Source organism: Loxodonta africana, chromosome 9 (assembly GCF_030014295.1).
Source record: "Loxodonta africana isolate mLoxAfr1 chromosome 9, mLoxAfr1.hap2, whole genome shotgun sequence".
Classification (NCBI taxonomy): Eukaryota; Metazoa; Chordata; class Mammalia; order Proboscidea; family Elephantidae; genus Loxodonta; species Loxodonta africana.
In genome coordinates, this window is record NC_087350.1 from 37,568,700 (window position 1) to 37,587,099 (window position 18,400).

Sequence of the window (18,400 nt, forward strand, 5' to 3'; positions counted from 1 at the left end):
AGAATCAAAACCTGGGGATGCCATTGCCTTAGAATCTAGGGGGGGAGGTTGGCAAACTACAGGCCATGGGACAAATCTGGCTCGCTACCTGTTTTTGCAAATAAATACTTATCAGAACAAGCCTATACCCATTCATTAACCTATTGTCTATAATTCCGTTCATGCTACTGCTGCAGAGTCCAGTAGTTGCAACAGAGACCATTCGGCCTCAAAACCCCAAAATATTTATTATTTATCCACTTACAGAAAACATTTGCCAATCCCTGCCTCAAAATGAATAAAAGATTAAACTTAAGTACTTGTGAGGGTGACTATTCACTTAGAGACCCAAAGCAGCCAATTCTTGATCCTACTGGGGAATTCTATCATGGAGATGAGGGCAGGGAGAATAAACAGGAATAAGAACCAGAGTTTTGGAGTCAGAATGGCCTGAGGTCAAATTCTGGTCTTGCACTGACTAGTTCTGTGATTATGAACAACTTCTTTACCCTCCTCACATCTGTAAACTGGGGGTCCCAGGTGGAGGATGGACAGAAAAGTCAGGCCCCTGCACCTGAGTTGGAGTAACTATTCAATAAATCTTAGTTCCCCTATTTATATCCAGGTGGAGTTGGCAATTTTCGCTGGGGCGGGCTGGGGGGATGCTATTCTTAATAAACAGAGTTAAGAGTATCCAAAGTTTTTTTTTGCTGTTGTTTTGTTTTGTTTTTAATCTTGTCCCCATTGTAACTTTTACCAGAGCTTCAATCAGTAAAACATTGTACTTAAAATGGTAGTAATGTAGTTTAAAAGAAAAAAAAAAATTAATGTTCCCAGCTTGAAACATCGAAGAATTTGAATCGTTTGGGAATTCTGTTTAAATGCTTTCTTTGTGCAATTGCCTATATCAATAGCAATAAATACAGACAAATTCCATAAAGAGAAGGTGAGTTTTAACAGATGGTATCACCTTTTTATTTTATCACCTTATTGGTAATTGTGGTAGTTTTGTATGACAGAGCACCTCCGAGTACCCTGGAACTCCTACTGACTGTTCTGCTATAAAATAAGATATGAAATAAAAATAATTCAGAGCTTCTGAAATCACAGTAGGTCTGCTTATGTAGCACTGAAATACACTTCATGGATTTGATTTTTTTTTTTTTTTTAGTTGACTTGGGTTAGGGTCTAGAAAGAGGGCCTTTCTTTGCCAAACAACACCCTGGCCAAAGTCCTGTCTTCATCAGCTTCTTCTGAGAACAAGTGCCCTTTTAAAGTCTTTTTTAATCCTTCTAGTCTCTGATTCCAAGTCTGTCAGAGAATGGAAAGTTACATAGTAGCATGAAAAGACAAAATGAAATAAAATAACAATAATAATAACTGGCCTTAGAGGCCAGCGCAGCTGCGCAGCATACCCTTATGGCAGGATTTAGCTTTGTAAATTAATTCGTCTGCAAATAGTGCAGTGTCTCCAGGTGCAGCGTCGGTGCTAGAGCGCTGGTTTCTTAAGGATTTAAGTTTAAAGTCAAAGGCTTCCTGCCCTAGGTGTTACAAATAAGCAGTGTCCTTTGCTTTTAGCTCTTAAGTTTGTTCATCCAATCATATCCCAGTATGCAAATTAACCATAGCCCGTTGAGATAAAAAGGAACAAATAAAGCCAAACGCTCCATCAGAACAAATCTCTGAGCCTGTCACCTGTATTCCAGGAACCGGACCAGAAATGTCGTCCTCAGACGTGCCCGACTTACCTGTCCCACTCACCAATTTGAAGATTCGGTACACTAAGGTTAGTACACTTTATATTTGCTGCTTTGCCTCGGGTTTATGAAAACTACATTTATTTAAAGCACCGAAGGTCAATTTAAGTAAACTTGTGTAGCAAACCCTTTGGAAATGCAGAAATGAAAAGGCTTGCAAAATGCAGATCTGGGTTTTGTGTTTTGCCCAAATAGTGAATTGTAATCATATCAGACAACTTCTAATGAATTCATTTCTTAAAATGTTTCCAAGTGATAGGAATTCTTTTCTGAGTTGAAGGTTCTAGTGCAGGGCTCAGTGGATTTTACTAAGCAGTTCTATTAACTTCGGTGTAGCCTGGGGGACATGTTTGATTAGAGAGGCAAATATTTAACTCATTTGAAAGAGGCATACAAGTAGGAAATAATAAAAAAGAAGAAACACAGCATGCTGTAATAACATGACTTTGTTAGATGCATAATTTAAACTAGCGTCAAAATTGAATGACCTAAGTCTGATAATTGGATGAAAGCTTCTGTTTCCAAAAACCTCAAATGAACTCAAATCATTTAGTGCATTTTGGGAAAGAAAGGATTCTTATTTAGTTCTTCAGATACCTTTGTTTCCATTGGGTGCAGATGGTGTCATTGTTAACAGATAAATATTTACAGAAACAAGAGCAGGAACCAGGTCCACACTTACAAACCCACAGCTAGAGAGAACTAGGAAATGGATCCTGCTTGAGGCGTTCTGAGATTATCTCTGAACTTTGCCTCTTTCTCATTGTTGCATGTCTGCCTTCCTGCCAGAATCTAGAACACACACACACACACACACACACACACACACACACACACAAAAAAATGTAGCCAGTCACTTTATCAAAGTTAGCTTTATGGTGTGATGCAGAAGGCAAGGTAAGACATGAACTGTTGCAACTCAGGAGAGAGCCATTTTGTTTTCTGTATTAACCAATGAAAAATCAAGAGCATTAGGGTTTAATGGTAAAGGAGAAGTCTCCACTGCTATTTACTCTTTTCCTTACTTGAAACTGTGGCTGGTTTTGAAATCCTAAGGTCTGTTATATCTTCATTTTCATAAGTGCAGCGAATGTGGAAGTTATTCAGCTGACTGTCTGTTTTCCTCAGGAAAGTGTCAGCAGAGATCATATTGTGCCTTTAACATGATTGACCAGAGCTATAAAGTTTATCAAGATATTATTTTCACAAGGTTTATGAAAGGAGTGTTTTTCCATTTAATTTGGTTACAAACGGGAACATGAAAAATGAGGTGAGTCCATACTCCCAAACAATGAATACTTGGCAAAGGTGTGCCCAAAAGATGGCAAGACTCCAGTCTCCCCCACTTGCTTACCTAAGGGTTGTCCTTCATAAGAAATGACGATTTAAAGTACAAACATTTAAAAAACATACAAAGATCAAAATTGGTGGTAATGGTTGGATTATTGCATTACTATCATTAGGGAGAATCTTTTTTTTTTTTTGGCTAAGCCACCTGGGAAGATCTTTGGTAGTCTGGACATCACTGTTTAAAAAAAATTGGCTTTGCAGAAGTTTACGTCTTCCTTGCTTGTGCGTCTAAGGCACCTTTAATGGGAATATTTTTCCTGCTGAATTACAAAAATAAGCCTCATTTAATAGTCATTAAGCATGTAACGAACAGTACTAGACAAATGAGATAGTCCTTAAAATTTCACAGGCACATGACTAATGTGGTTCCTTTACACAGAGAGATGTTTTCCAGTTTGAAATCTCCTGTCCACTTAAAAGTCATTGCACAAGAATGCCCCTCTAGGGAAACTGACTGACCTAAGTGTTCAAAAGAAGGCAAGATTCAAAGAGCAGACATTTGCTCTTGATTTTAAGGACATTTCTGGGTAAAAATACCCCATGCAAGCCAGTGAATTTTTATTGCCCACACATCTATATAAATCTGTTTTGCTCAGATGGCATTTTATTGTTTGATTTGTTGGCTTCAGCATTTTCACACTTGGAAGACCACCAGTTATTTATGTAATTAAATCTAAACGGTTGAGCTTTTTCAGATGTCAGGCACTTTCATTTTCTCTTTACTGTCCCACCAAAAGAATTGTTGTGAACTTGCACTTGCAAGAGGAGTTGAAAAAGTGATGGTTATTAACTGAGTTTCCTGGTTGCAAACCAAGCAAGCAAGGATTTTAGAGTGTCTGAGAAATTCCCATTTGTGGTTAAGCCCTAAACTAAATCCTAAATTATCTTTCTCTTAATATTTTAATGCCATTCCTTATTTTCACTAGAATAAAGTCGGTGGGCAATGGGGAAGGAAGAGACAAGCAGGACTGAGTAAAAAAAAAATATTAAAATGGGGTAGAAGAGCTACTTGTTCTCAACTTTAAACTGCTTTTCACCCAAACAAAAGAAGTTATTGATGCATTCCTTGGTGTGACTTATTCTCTAGTACTGTCTCATTATTTCTTTATTGGAGTGGATAGAACAGAGATCAAAGTTTTAAAACACTTTCTAAAATGATACTAGCGTTTTTGACATTTAAAGCCTCAGTAACATCATTATAATCAGGGACGGATTACCCAATAAGCAAGGTATGCGTGGGTTTACTTGTCTTTATTTACTAATCTGTAGTGCGTAATTTCACATGGATTTCACCACATTTTTGTTGTGAAAAACGTGAATTTGTGCACTACAGATTAGTAACTAAGCACAAGAAAACTTGTGCGTACCTTGCTTGCTGGTTAATTCACCCTCCTGATTATAATACACGTAAACGCGGCTCCATCCCAATCCTTGTTATTTCCCCGTTCCAATTCTAAATGGGGGCCCTGGTGGCGCAGTGGTTAAGCGTTTGGCTGCTAACCAAAAGGTTGGCAGTTCGAATCCACCAGCTGCTCCTTAAAAACCCCATGGGGCAGTTCTACTCTGTCCTATAGGGCCGCTATGAGTCAGAATTGACTGAACAGGTTTGGTTTGGTTTTTTATAATCTTTGTCGTATTCATTTTTTCAGAATCCTATGCAGTTTTTCCAGAATTTTCTCTTTTGTCCATCCTTTCCTAGACTAGTTTCCCACAAATTTTCCTCTCATCTCATTCTCTTCTCCTAATTTTTTTGTCACTCTTTCTTGCACAGTCATGTCCTATATAACAAGGATTGCACTGGAGCGAAGTTCCTAAGGTTTAGCCAGGATTTTAGGGATCAAGAATTTTCTCTTACAGCATTTGGTAACTTTATTTGTTTTCCATTCTCCCTTTACAGCATTGTCTTTTGCCTTAAAAAAAAAAAAGAAAAAAGGAAATCCAAGAGAACAAGTTTCTAAGACAGGATTCAACCCTTAAAAATGTTAACTCTTTAAACTTAGCTCTGAAACTTAACTCATTAAACAGTAGTTTGTTCATACTGGAATAGATCTTCATCAGCTAATGGCATTTCACACACACACACACACACATGCACACACACACACAGAGGAAATATATATGTTTTGTATTGTAGCTAAAATTCATTGTTTTATTCTGTGCCACGGACTGTATTAAACTCTTTGCAATGATTTTATTTCTTCTTCACAATAATCCTGTGAGGAGGCTGCTATTCCCATTTCACAAATAAGAAAACCGAGGAACAAAATCACTTCGCCACCAGGGCTCCTTTGAATGTCTAACTAATTTGTCTTAAGTTGGAGTCCTGGTGGCACAGTGGTTAATGCTAGGCTGCTAACCAAAAGTTTGGCCGTTGGAATCCATCAGCTGCTCATTGGAAACCCTATGGGGCAGTTCTACTCTGTCCTGTCTGGTTGCTATGAATTGACTCCATGGCAGCAGTAGCTAGTGAGAGGCAAAATTTGACGTTGAAAGCCAACGGCAATCTGAGCCCTCAGACCGAGAAGTAACTTGTTTAAGGTCTACACAGCTACTTGGGTTAGCACGTTGCCAGAATCCTGTTCCGTCCTTTATTCTGACTTTCATTTGTCCATGCTTGATTACTGGAGGGGCCATGACCATGAGCCTTTCCAGCTGCTGCTCAGCCGTTCTCAGGCCAGTGGGAGGAAGTTTTGCTGCCAGTTTAGAAAAAGGCAAACAATAGGGATGGTTGGAAGCAAGCATGCTTTCAGCTTTGATCCAAGAGGTGGAATTTGGGCTGGGAGAGGCTGTGGTACAGAGGACTTTGAAATAGGTGTACTGTATCTATGCAAACTACATTTCTTCAACTCCTATAGAATAAATTCTGGCTGGAGTAGGAGGTTACTTTCCTAGTTTTCCGATATTATTATTTAACCCACCTAGGTTAAAGGTACACTTTTGATAGCGAAGAGTTATGAATCATTGAGCACTATGGGTGAGGCATAATGTTTTTTTTTTTTTTTGAACCATTGTCTCTTATTAAATTCTTACAACAAATTCAGGCCACATGCGTTCCCAAAACCCATGCTCTTCACTCATTTCAGTCTACATCCTCCACCTCACCCTTTCTCCTTTTTTCCTTTCCCTTATTTAATAGCAAATCCTGGCGGCATAGTGGTTAAGAGTTCAGCTGTTAACTAAAAGGCCCGCCTTTTGAATCCTACCAGGCGCTTCTTGGAAACCGTATGGGGTAGTTCTGTTGTGTCTTATAGGGTTGCTATGAGTCGGAATCAACTCAACGGCAATAGTTTTTTTTTTTTTTTTTTTCCTATTTAACAAAACGTTGAATGGCTTTTCTATGCTAGGTCCCATATCAGAAGGCAAATATGTCTCTTGCCTCTTGGGGCTTATATTCTAGAAGCATGTAGGGGGAGGCATAGGACAGAAAACAAGCAACTGAGTGCTTTAATCACATGTTCTGATACATACTAAAAAGAAGAACATTGAAAGCTTAGAAAATATGAAGGGAAGAGCTTACTGTTGATGAGGTTGTAATGGAGGCTGTCTTTGGGGAAGGGACATTTCAAATGAAGCTGAGGGATGCACAAAATAAGATGGTCATGTAGACTGGGGAAAGCCACAAAGATTCAGATAACACGTGCAAAGACCCTGAGGACAATAGCTTGGAATGTTCGAGGAACTATCAAAAGGCTAATATGGTTGGAGTAAGAGAGAGACTGGGTGAGATGAGACTGAAGATGGAGGCAAGGGCCAGTTTAGTTGATGGATTTTATCTGAGGGAAACCACTGAGGAATATCAGGACAGGATTTATGTTCAAGGCAAAGCTGATTGTGCTGGGCACTGCTTTCATTTGGGACAACTTCTCAGCTCCCTTCTGAGGCAAGCAAATTCTGTTTGCTTGTGGCCTGGAAGCAGTTGAACAAATGGATGGCTGCATGGTACGGTAGTTTAATAAGATAAACCTGGCTTCGATTCCCTGCTCTTCTACTTACTTCACATTAAAACCTTGGCTGAGATTAAAATCTCCTTGAGTTTCAGTTCCCTTATCTGTAAATTGGGAACAATAATGACTGCCTTGGAGAGTGGCTGTGGGGGTTAAAGGAGGTAATTTGTGGAAAATGCCTGACGACTTATTCTCGTCTCCCTTTAACCTTCTCCTTCCCAAAATGGCTCCAAGAATTCTAAAATGATTCAGTTCCCCATGGTAGATGGGACTTGTATTGTTTGTCAGAGTTCAAAGCTGCTTTCATATAAAGTAAAACCTGCATAAACGGAACCTGTGTAAGGCGGAAATCTCTCAGAGAAGGGACACTCAAATGCTTTCCATTAAATAGAGATCTATAGAAAAGTGGTGACTGCAGCCCGTCAAAGGCAGAAAACTTGCAAGACCCAGGAAAACAAGGCAGTCCCGTCGAGTTCCAGCTCTCACGGGTTTCACTGTATTTATTTCATTTGGGGCCCATAATTACCTGATAGGAGGGAGCTAGAGAAAATGTTATTAGTATCCTGTTTTAAAGCTGAGGAAACAGCCCAGAGAACTTGAGTGGCTTCATCAAGTTCACAAAACTCCTAAGAGGGAACTGGATTCTGAATCTTCTCGTTTCAGATCTGATACTTTTCCACGTGATATCATATTTTTTCCCCTAAATACTAAAATTAGTGGTATTGAAATCTCATCGGCTGTCTCTAACGAGGGCTTTCACACTTATTACTTCACTTGTATCATCCATTCCTTACTCTGACTGAGGGAATGAAGTTTGGATGGTGGGAGAGAATAAGATGATTTGGGTAGTGGCTCCCCAGAGTGGATGGACCAACAGAAGAAGGCACTCTGGAGTAGTACTCACATTTGAATGTACATATGAGTCCTTTAGGGGTCTTGTTGAAATGTAGGTTCTGACTCTGTAGGTCTGGGAAGAGGTCTGAAATTCTGAATTGTTAATTAACTGCTGTAGGTTGTAGGTTTTTCTGATGCTACTGAAGTGGTGTGCTCACCAGCAGCAATGGTCTAAAAGTTTGGGGTCAGCCTTTTAATTTTCCTGCAGCGACCACTACCCCGTTATTTAGGGAAATGGTTTCTGGTTCCTCCCAGGAACTCAACCACACCCAGCCAGATTAGAACCATTTACCTTCCCCTTGAGAAAGTGCCAGAGCATGGTCACAAACGGGAGACCTCTGGAGTTATTCATTGATTTATCTCCTGGGAGATAATTATTCACTATGAATTTAATATTTTAATGACAGAAAAGTCTGTCTGTGATGTGAAATAGTTTTTATTTTAAGGACAAGTCTCTAGGAAGATTTTACATCAACCCATATCCGAGGACTGCTGTCTTGGCAAGTTGTTTTGTTCTCAGGGACCTGCCTGGCTTCATGAAAATCGAATCAACAAATATCCTAGAATAAATAACATACATCCTAAGAAAGGGTATCATCCGCATTTCATAAGGACTCTGGATACTACCACTGTTCATATGATTTCTTTTATATGAACTTCTCCCAGGGCTTTGAACTGGCTCATTCTGGTTCAAATCCTGCTGAGAGTTTGCATTTTTACCCCCAGATATACTGAATGAGAATCTACAATTTCACAAGATACCCAGGTGATTCTTGTGTATACACAGTAATTTTAACAATATGCCCAATTTAAAACAAATTCTTGTTGAAAAGTAGACTCTGATGCAGTATATCTGGGGGGTGGAAATGCAAATTCTCAGCAAGGGTTAGAACTGGAATGAGCCAGTTCAAAGCCCTGACTTCATCTAACAGATTTGTCACTAACTGCTTGCCAGAGTGAGATGACTGGGCAAGAAAAGTCTTAAAGAGCATTAGAAATAACTCTTTGGAAGAACAATCCAAAGTTAAGGGTTTCTCTGTGCGTGTGTTTTTTTAAGTTGCCGCCAAGTCATTTCTGACTCATGGTGACCCCTTGTGTGCTGTCAGAGGAGGGCTGCACCCCATAGTTCTCAGGAGATGATGTTTCAGAAGTAGGTCACCAGATCTTCCTTCTGCCATGCCTTTGGGTGGACAGACTTCCAACTTTTTCACCGACACATGATTACCGTTCGTGTAATGCCTTACAGAATGGCCTGGTTAATCTGTAAGATGATGTAATACCAGTCAGCATAAAAGAAACCTCGTGGGAATACAGGCATTGTTAAAATAGAAGTACGCTTGTCACAGAATAGCAATTATTTGGCTTAGGGCGGTGGTAGTGTTGGTTTGGGTTTTCATGTGGCCAGGGAATACATTGCGTGTTTACCAGATTTAAGTGGCAGATTAGACAGAGCCCTGTTCAAAAGAACTTGAGCAATGATTGCTTCATAATCAAATATTCAATTAAAATTCACTACTGAAAAAAATTTGAGAAAATTAAATATTTACATAAATCTGGGTTTTATAACACTGGTATATTTTGAGTGTGTGTGTGAAAAAATGATGTAGCATCAGCATCTGACCTCCTCTAACCTCACAAGGGGGAAGGAGAATCATGATCAACACCCCAAGGCTGATTCCTATGAGGTGAAGGTCAGACCTAACTCCTCTCTCCACCATCTTTACCAATTCTGACACCAACTGTCCCTCCCACAGCACTCTTTACTTCTCTGCTGGGTTCGATAATTTATTGCAATGGCCACACAGAACTCACAGACCATGCTCACAGTTATGGGGTTTATTACAGAAGTACCCACTGCCGTCGAGTCGGACTCAAGTAACAGGTTACAATTTAGATTCAGGAACATTCAGGATACAGTTCTTTGATCAGGACGGCCTCTTCTCATGTATGCCTGTAGGCAGGTGTCTCTGTGGCCCTCGACCCTCGGCCAACCTCTACCCTGCTCAGGCAAGTGTTAGAAAGCCCTTTCAGCTCTGCTGATAAGTGCCCAGAGGCACCCCACTCCATCAGTAAGCCTCGGCCCAGAGGTGCGTTAGCTCTGTGGGTTGCCAAGCCTAGCTCTACCAAGTTCCTGGAAACACCCTACTTAGCCAGCAAACCTTCTGCCCAAAGGTGCTCAGCTTTCTTGCTCTGTGGGCTGGGAAGCCCACCACTCTGTCTTCTGCTGGTCTCCTGCCTCTGCTATTACAGATGTTAGATCTCTCTCTTGGTGTCCTGTTTCCAGAAGCTTCTCAACGCAGGGACCCTGGTTCCAAAGGATGCACTTCACTCCTGGCTCTTCTTTCTTGGTGGTGAAGAGATCCTCCCTTGCCACCTCTGGGATTGTTCATTTTAAGCCTAGTGGGATGGCAAAACTGACCAATCTCCTCGTTAAGGTTCCATACATCTTGCTTGCATGGTCCCACCTCCATAGGGTGCCATGCACCTTATTTACCTTATTGCCAAACTATCCAATCCTCTTAGTGGGCCACAACCACCTCATTTGCATAGTCTCACCCAGTTATTTGGTTGGATTTACATAGACTATGCTAGAAAGGCCATAATTAGTAATTCACTGCACCACAGGATATGTGTCAAAAATTCCCCCAAATTACAGGCATAGCCTGTAAAGGATACAAGGTGTTGCTAAATATTACGGCTTCTAATATTGTAATATTTCTGATACCTTTATTATAATGCTGGAATACTTAATGGAAATTTGTTCGATGGGAATGTGTGCAAATATTGCAGCTCTCAAAACTATTCCTGAATAGCCACCTTCTCCACCTCAGGGCCTATTATCTGACTATTTCAATTCCTTCCCTGGTACTTTTTAAGAACCTGGAGGAATACAAATAAAAAAACAACTGAGTTATGCTCTACATTTTCATTAAAAAACATTTTCATTAGAACAGAAAATTTACATTCAAGCAATTGTATTATTAGGTTATGATACTGGTAAATATTAGATATGTACAGAAATTTCTGGTACTCCTACATCTTATCTCTTTGATACAAGGTACATTTAATATACCAAAATTGTTGACAATTATTTTTGTTATCTGTAGTACAAAGTGAAAATATGGCTCCAAACTGAACTCTTTGGCATCTTTTCTTTTTCCCTGGCTGAGTTGAAAAGGCTGGAGAAATTCTTCAAACAACAAGGAAGAAAGAGTATATGCTCATATTACTGAAGTCAGGTTATAATATAAAACAGAAATGAAAGGAAAACTATACTCCTCCTATTTTGTTTTGGTCACTCTATCATTTTGTTTTCATTCCTTTGACTGCCACTAAATATTTTTCTTCCCATCAGTTATTTCCTCCTTAATTTCCTTTTATATTTTTCTACATTGAATGCAAGTGTTTTCCTTAGCTGCATTGGATTTTGCTGAGAGTAATTCCAGTGATGTCCAAGGCTGTCCTTCCAGAGATGTCATGGATTGAATTATGTCCCCCAAAAATGTGTGTATCAGTTTGGCTGGGCCATGATTGCCAGTATTGTGTGGTTTTCCTTCATTTTGTGATTGTTATTTTATGATAAAGAGTATTAGGGTGAGATTGTAACACCCTTACCCAGGTCATATTCCTGATTCAATGTAAAGGGAGTTTCCCTGGGATGTGGTCTGTACCACCTTTTATCTCTCAAGAGATTAAAAAAGGAAAGGGAAGCAAGCAGAGAATGAGGGGACCTCATACCACCAAGAAAGTAGTGCTGGGCGCAGAACACGTCCTTTGGACCAGAGGTTACTGTGCTGAGGTGCTCCCAGACCAAGGGAAGGCTGATGACAAGGACTTTCCTCCTGAGCCAACAGAGAGAGAAGGCCTTCCCCTGGAGCCAGCACCCTGAATTTGGACTTCTAGCCTACTGGACTGTGAGAGAGTAAACTTCTCTTTGTTAAAGCCACCCACTTGTGATATTTCTGTTACAGCAGCACTAGATGACTAAGACAAAAGTTATAGCTTTGATTTCTTTAAATGTTTAATACCACACATGATTTGGGTCAGAAATTCTTTTACTATTCACCCTTCATTCCCCACCCTCCAAGGTTTTTGGAACCTTGGTGAGCTCCTAATGTTGAGGAGAGGAGCCCTGGTGGTGCAGTGGTTAAAGTGCTTGGCTGCTAAACAAAAGGTTCATGGTTTGAACTCACCAGCCTCTTCTCCAGAGAAAGATGTGGCAGTCTGCTTCCATAAAGATTACAGCCTTGGAAACCCTATGGGGTGGCTCTACTCTGTTCTAAAGGGTTCCCAGGAGTTGGAATCGACTTAATGGCAACAGGTTTTGGGGTTTACACTGAGAACAGACTTACACATTTACAACACTTATCACTTATTACCAGTGGAGTTCCTGGGTAGTGCAAATGGTTAACAAACTTGGCTGCTAACCAAAAAGTTAGAGGTTTGCATCCAACTAGAGGTACCTTGAAAGAAAGTCCCGCTAATCAATTTCCAAAAAAAATCAGCCATTGAAAATCCTATGAAACACAGTTCTATAGTGACACACATGGGATTGCCATAAGTCAGAATTGACTGGATGGCAACTGGTTTTCTGTTTGTTTTTGTTTTTCAATCACCCACTATTTAGCAACCAAGTATCTTAGGTTTAGAAATTCACAAAGATGACAAAAATGGAGAATCTCATCAGGCCCCTTCTCACTTGGCATATCCTAAAAGAAGTGCTTTGTGCATTGAAAATGTGATCTGTGAAAATCTCTCTGCCACCAAGAAAGTGTTAGCTTCTCTTACAGGATCTAGAACAACTGGGCCAGGTGTGGCCCTTTGGAGGTGATGTGAACTTGGAGCTCCTGCAGTATCTGTTGGAGGGATTCAAGGATTCTGCTTTTTAGTCAACAGGCTCCAAAATCCAATATCAGAAAATATGGTCTTTATTTTGCCCATTACCCAAATTTAGCTTAATCCAAGCCCGAGATGTTTTGATGAAAGTGCTTCTTTATTTAGAATTGTAGCTTTATACCAAAGACGTTAAGACATATTAGCTTTTACTTTGGAAACGTTTTTTTTTTTTTTTTTTTAAATTGTGACTTATTCTTGAATACTAAACTGCAACCAGCAAAGGGCTACTTGTTTATCAAATGTAATGTGATGTATCTTTTAAAATATGGCATATCTAAAATTTACAGAGTAAAAATCACTTCTTAAGTTATCACAACATCCCCATTAATTGTTTTCCCACATAAGGAATGCTTGAAGTCCAAGAGTATGCAATCAATTCCAACTCATGGCAACCCCATGTATGTCAGAGTAGAACTGTGCTCCATATGGTTTTCAAAAGCTTATTTTTCGGAAGTAGTTTTCCAGGCCTTTTTTCCAAGATGCCTCTGGGTGTACTTGAACTTCCAGTCCTTCCATTAACAGTGAATGTCTTAACCACTTGCCTACCTGGGGACACCAGAGTATGCATAAACCAGTTGCCATTGAGTCGACTTCGACTCATGGTGACCGCATGTGTGCTGAGTACAACTGCCCTCCATAGCATTTTCATGGCTTGACCTTTCAGAAGTAGATTGCCAAGCCTTTCTTTTGAGGTGTCTCTGGGAGGGTTTGAACTTCTGAGCTTTCAGTTAGTATCCCAGAGCTTAACTGTTTGTGCCACCCAGGAGCTCCTAGAGTATGTATAAACCCATTGCCATCGAGTCAGTTTCTGATTCACAGAGACCACTTCACTGGTAGATTCAAACTCCTGACATTTTGGTTGGCAGCCAAGCCCTTAACCGCTGTGTCACCAGGGCTTCAGGGCATGCATACGGAAAAGCCAAACCAAACCCATTGCCATCCAGTCAATTCAACTCACAGCAACCCTATAGGAATAAACCAAAACCAAACCCACTGCTGTCGAGTCGATTCCGACTCATAGAGACTCTATAGGACAGAGTAGAGCTGCCTAATAGAGTTTCCAAGGAGCGCCTGGAAGATTCGAACTGCCGACCTCTTGGTTAGCAGCTATAGCACTTAACCACTACGCCACCAGGGTTTCATAAAAAAAAAAAAAAAAAATAGGGTTTCATAGGCATCTATAATTTCCAGTCAATATTGTGAACTTAAAATTCATGTCTATTGTAAATGTGTAATATTCAAAAGTATCCTTACTCCAAAATTCATAACTAGAATATAGTCAATATAATGGCTAAGGACAGAAGAATTTTTGCTTTTATAGCATGATACGTTTTTCCCAAAACTCATTCAAGGCAAAGAGCAAATGGAAAAATGAATGTTGTCACCAGTGTAGATCATTCCCCAGGGCCTAAAATAGGTTTTATAATTATTATCATAAACATCTGTAAGCCTACACTTCTCCATGTAACCATTTTATATGACTACAGTAACGATGATTATCAAAAACATTGGGTCGCATGGTTAGCTGGAGGACAGATACCAAAAGTGAAGCTAATAAAATTAAAACAGAAAAAGAAAATTAAGGTAGTTTCAACCAATAAATTCTCTATAAGAAAGAAAAGAAAAGAGCAATACTTGCCATTCTAGCTCAGTATGTACGCTGAGTTGTGCTTTTATGCTGAAAGCCTTCTGTTTGTGGGAGAACATACCACACTTTGTGATTTGAAGACTGCGCTGCTGTGTCCCACTGAAGCCTTCTTATCTCACGGCTGGATTATTAAAATTGTCTCCAGACAAACCCCCTGAACTCCTTCACATCAATTTTGGGTACTTTTTTGGTATTCCTGAAATGCTTATTTGGTTGTTTTACTCTCTTACTATGTCCAGCATAAAGTAAGTCCAAACTTCTCACTGTGGAAGTCAACATCCACCACAAACTGACTTTGTTTTCTTTGTCTGACCTTATCTAAAACTTACTTCCACTGGAACTTTCTGTTTAGGGCTTATCTTTGACTGTGTTACAAGTATCCTAAGATTGTTCTCTTCCTCTGCTCATTGTTCTTCTTTTCCACTAATCCAAATCCCATTTTGCAGGCTGCATTCTCCCAACCCACATCTCTCTCTTCCATGAGTTCCTCTACTCAATGAATTGATTGAAGTACTGCCTCGGTCGTTTTGTTCTATGACCTTCTATTCTTTTACAGGCTGGTCTTGATAGAAACACGTTCTTCTCTTAGAGTGTAAGCCCCTCGAGAACAGCCATGGCTAATTAATCTTGAAATTTCTCTTAGTACCTTGTAGAGTATATCTCCTATTTCCCCATTGATTGATATACAACTTTCTGATAACACAAAAGTGACTGTGTGGGATTATGTGAATGTAAGCACAAATTCAAACAAAAGCTAGGTATCAGTGTTGTATATTAAAGGTTAAAACTGAATAATGCAAAACAGTTCCTGGTAATTTGGAATCCTCTGCAACCAATTTTTTCAGTTATCTTAAGGCTGCCAGATAAGCTTGCCTTATTACTTTCGGTTAACGCTCATTTGCAAAACATTCACTAGCGTTCATCTGAGGGGGGGTTATAGGTACAGTTTAGATGCAAGATTAATAAGGAAGATAGATAGTGCATACATATTGTAATGTAACTAGCCATTTTTTTCCCTAAGCAAATTTCTTTTAAAATTCTCCTGAAAGTTACCTTTCAGGCAGTAAAATAAGGTACCAGAAAACAGTCACTTATGAGACCAAATCATTCAGTAGCCCTAAATGAGCCTGTTTAGAATCTGAAGTGGAAACTAGAGAAAATGGTTTATAAGTATCCAGGCCTCCAAAGCTTTTACTTTTACCTCAAATTTTTTGGCTGTTTCAGATAAAAGCAACTTATTTGAGATTATATCCTTCAGTTTGTGTTTTCAAGTACTGAAACAATCTCATACTTTAATGAAATTTAAAAGTATTGCCTTATTTCAGTGTATGTGAGTGTGTGCACGCATGCCCGCATATGCGTGTGTGTGTGTGTGTGTGTGTGTGTGTGTAAGTAAAATGTCTTAAACTGCCAAACAAAACTGGGAAGAAAGGGAAGAAGTTGTAATGCTTTGGTTTGTTAAAAAAACAGTTGTGTCAAGTTGATTCCTGCTCATGGGGACCCACGTGTGTCAGAGGAGAACTGCGCTCCACAGGGTTTTCAATGGCTGGTTTCTCAGAAGCAAGTCACCAGGACTTTCTTCCAAGGTGCCTCGGGGTAGACTCGAACCTCCAACCTTTCAATTAGCAGTGGAGACTATTAACCATTTGCACCACCCAGGGACTCCTGTGGCTTATTAGACATTGTGTAATGCCAGCTCTGTAAACCATTTTTAAAATAGCTTGCATATTTAAATTCCTTTCTATTTATTTTCTCTCATCCTGGCAGATCTTCATAAACAATGAATGGCATAATTCAGTGAGTGGCAAGAAATTTCCCGTCCTCAATCCAGCAACCGAGGAAAAACTCTGTGAGGTAGAAGAAGGAGATAAGGTGAGTTTCCTAGCACTGGTTCCATTTTATGCCAGGTTTCTTTGTCTCTCTCCATTCTGAGGCCCCAAGCTCCATTGCCAGCTTAAGAAGGCATGTCATTTAAAATATGGCTTCTGGGGCTGTCTAAAGAAATTTTCTAAATCGTGCTTGGAGCATAGAGGGCCCTCAGTAGCCATTTAATGGTGATGAGCCTGTGCTTTGGGGTGCTCCGCTTGATTCTTTTTGTGCTTATTTTTCTTGCTTGTTTTTCAATTGAAAGAGTATCCAGGTTCACTGTACCAACTGCAAAAGACATGACTGACCATAGATTTAAAAATAAATCCTTTTCTCATATTAAATTATTCTTTTTAAGTTGCTAGATGAAACTTAAACAAAAACTTAATATGGGATTTTAAAAACAATACATCGCTAAAATTATTTCATTAAAATCATTGATTAATATGGATCAGTACCTTTAAAACTGAATTTTAAAAAATTTAAAATAAGTAAGAAGTTAAGTGTTGTCGTTCTCTAGCTAATAATAATAAGAACAAAAACCAACTTTTGTTAATAATAGCTAAAAAACAAACAAACAAAAAGCTCTAAATACTGTTTTAACTTCATACTCAAAGCAACCCTAAGAAGAAGATAACTATTCTCAACACTTTTTAGTAATCATGATGAAAGGGAAGAATAGAAAGGTTGTATAACTCACTCAAGGTGACTGTTAATAAGTAATGAAATCAGCATTCGAATGCTTCCTTCTGACACCAGAGCCTGTGACTGGCAGGGCTACTGGCTTACCTTGTGATTACTGTAAAAATAAGGTCATATTAAATGACCTCTGGGGAAAGGCAAGTAAAAGTCTACAGAAGTTTTATCTGAAACATACCTTAAAAGTATATGTGTTCCTAAATCTAATTTAATATATTTTTTTCTAGTTTTTAGTTATCCAGATGTTACCAAGCGTCAAGTCGCCATAACATAAAATACGGTCAGGTCAATTCTTTTTTGTTGTGTGAAAAGACCATTGGAAGATGAAGTCAGTAAAGCCTAAGGATCATACCATTCATTACACTATGTTTTAATTCATTGTAGCAATCACATGTTCTGGGCCTGTCTCTATTATTTCACTACTGTCCCCTCAATAATGAAATTACTAATTTTAATGCAAAGAGCCCTGGGGTGGCCCAAACAGTTAAGTGCTTGGCTGTGAACAGGGAGGTTGGTGGTTTGAATCCACTCAACAGCTCCCTGGGAGAAAGTCCTAGTCATCTGATTTGGGAAGATTTCAGCCTTGAAAACCCTGCGGGGCGGTTCTACTCTGTCACCTGGGGTTGCTAGGAGTCCACGCACCTAACAACAACAATCTTAATGCATTAAGCCATACAGACCTATTCCGTGACAGCAATAGACCAAAGGAGCTCTTCTGGATTTGGGGAAGGCCATCAGACTCAGGGTGCAGTGTGATCAGAATGAAGTAAGACTGATTTCTGAGGGGACAGGAGTGCAGAGTTCAGCCACAAGAGTCAACACACTGAGAAATAGAAACAGAATAGAATTGAGTCAAATGTCACTTGCTTACAGACTTCACTTTTTGTATATACCAAAGAGTTGATTGGTGCATAAATTCTTCAAGGGTTTCTCACTACTTTCAGAAAACAAATCCACGTGCAGTGTTCCTTATAATATTTTTCAGCCCTTGTTCCATCCACACCCCACCAATCTGAGATCCAACTGCACCCTGTCCAGTGCTGTCCCCCAAACATTGCATGCTGGCCATCGCCTCTCTGCTGGGTGTTCTGTACAGTCCTCAAGGCCTAGTTCATATCATCATCTGTAATAAGAAAATAGAGGTTCTACATTTTTACTTACCCTCTTTCAGTTTCTCTCTCTTTTTGTGTAAAATGAAGACATAGACAAACTTTGGGAAGTAAATAGGAAAATATGCAAAAGTCTTTAACAGTGCTGAGCACTTAATGAAGCCTCAATCATTACCAGGTCTTACGTTTCTAAAGCTATCTCCAATATTCCCAGATAAAATTGTTCTGCTTTGTAATGTTATAGAAAATGTCATTTGC

The 18,400-nt window shown here is 39.5% G+C and overlaps 1 protein-coding gene across 1 annotated transcript in view; it reads left to right on the forward strand.

The window, feature by feature from the left end:
- Nucleotides 1-1,490: 1,490 nt before the first annotated feature.
- LOC100661242 (aldehyde dehydrogenase 1A1) overlaps nt 1,491-18,400 on the forward strand; it is a 53,552-nt gene continuing 36,642 nt past the window's right edge. The window contains exons 1-2 of the mRNA XM_003407389.4: nt 1,491-1,765; nt 16,236-16,340. Of these exons, the coding sequence (XP_003407437.1) occupies nt 1,700-1,765; nt 16,236-16,340 (171 nt within the window). The 5' untranslated portion in view covers nt 1,491-1,699. The remainder of the gene's footprint in view (nt 1,766-16,235; nt 16,341-18,400) is intronic.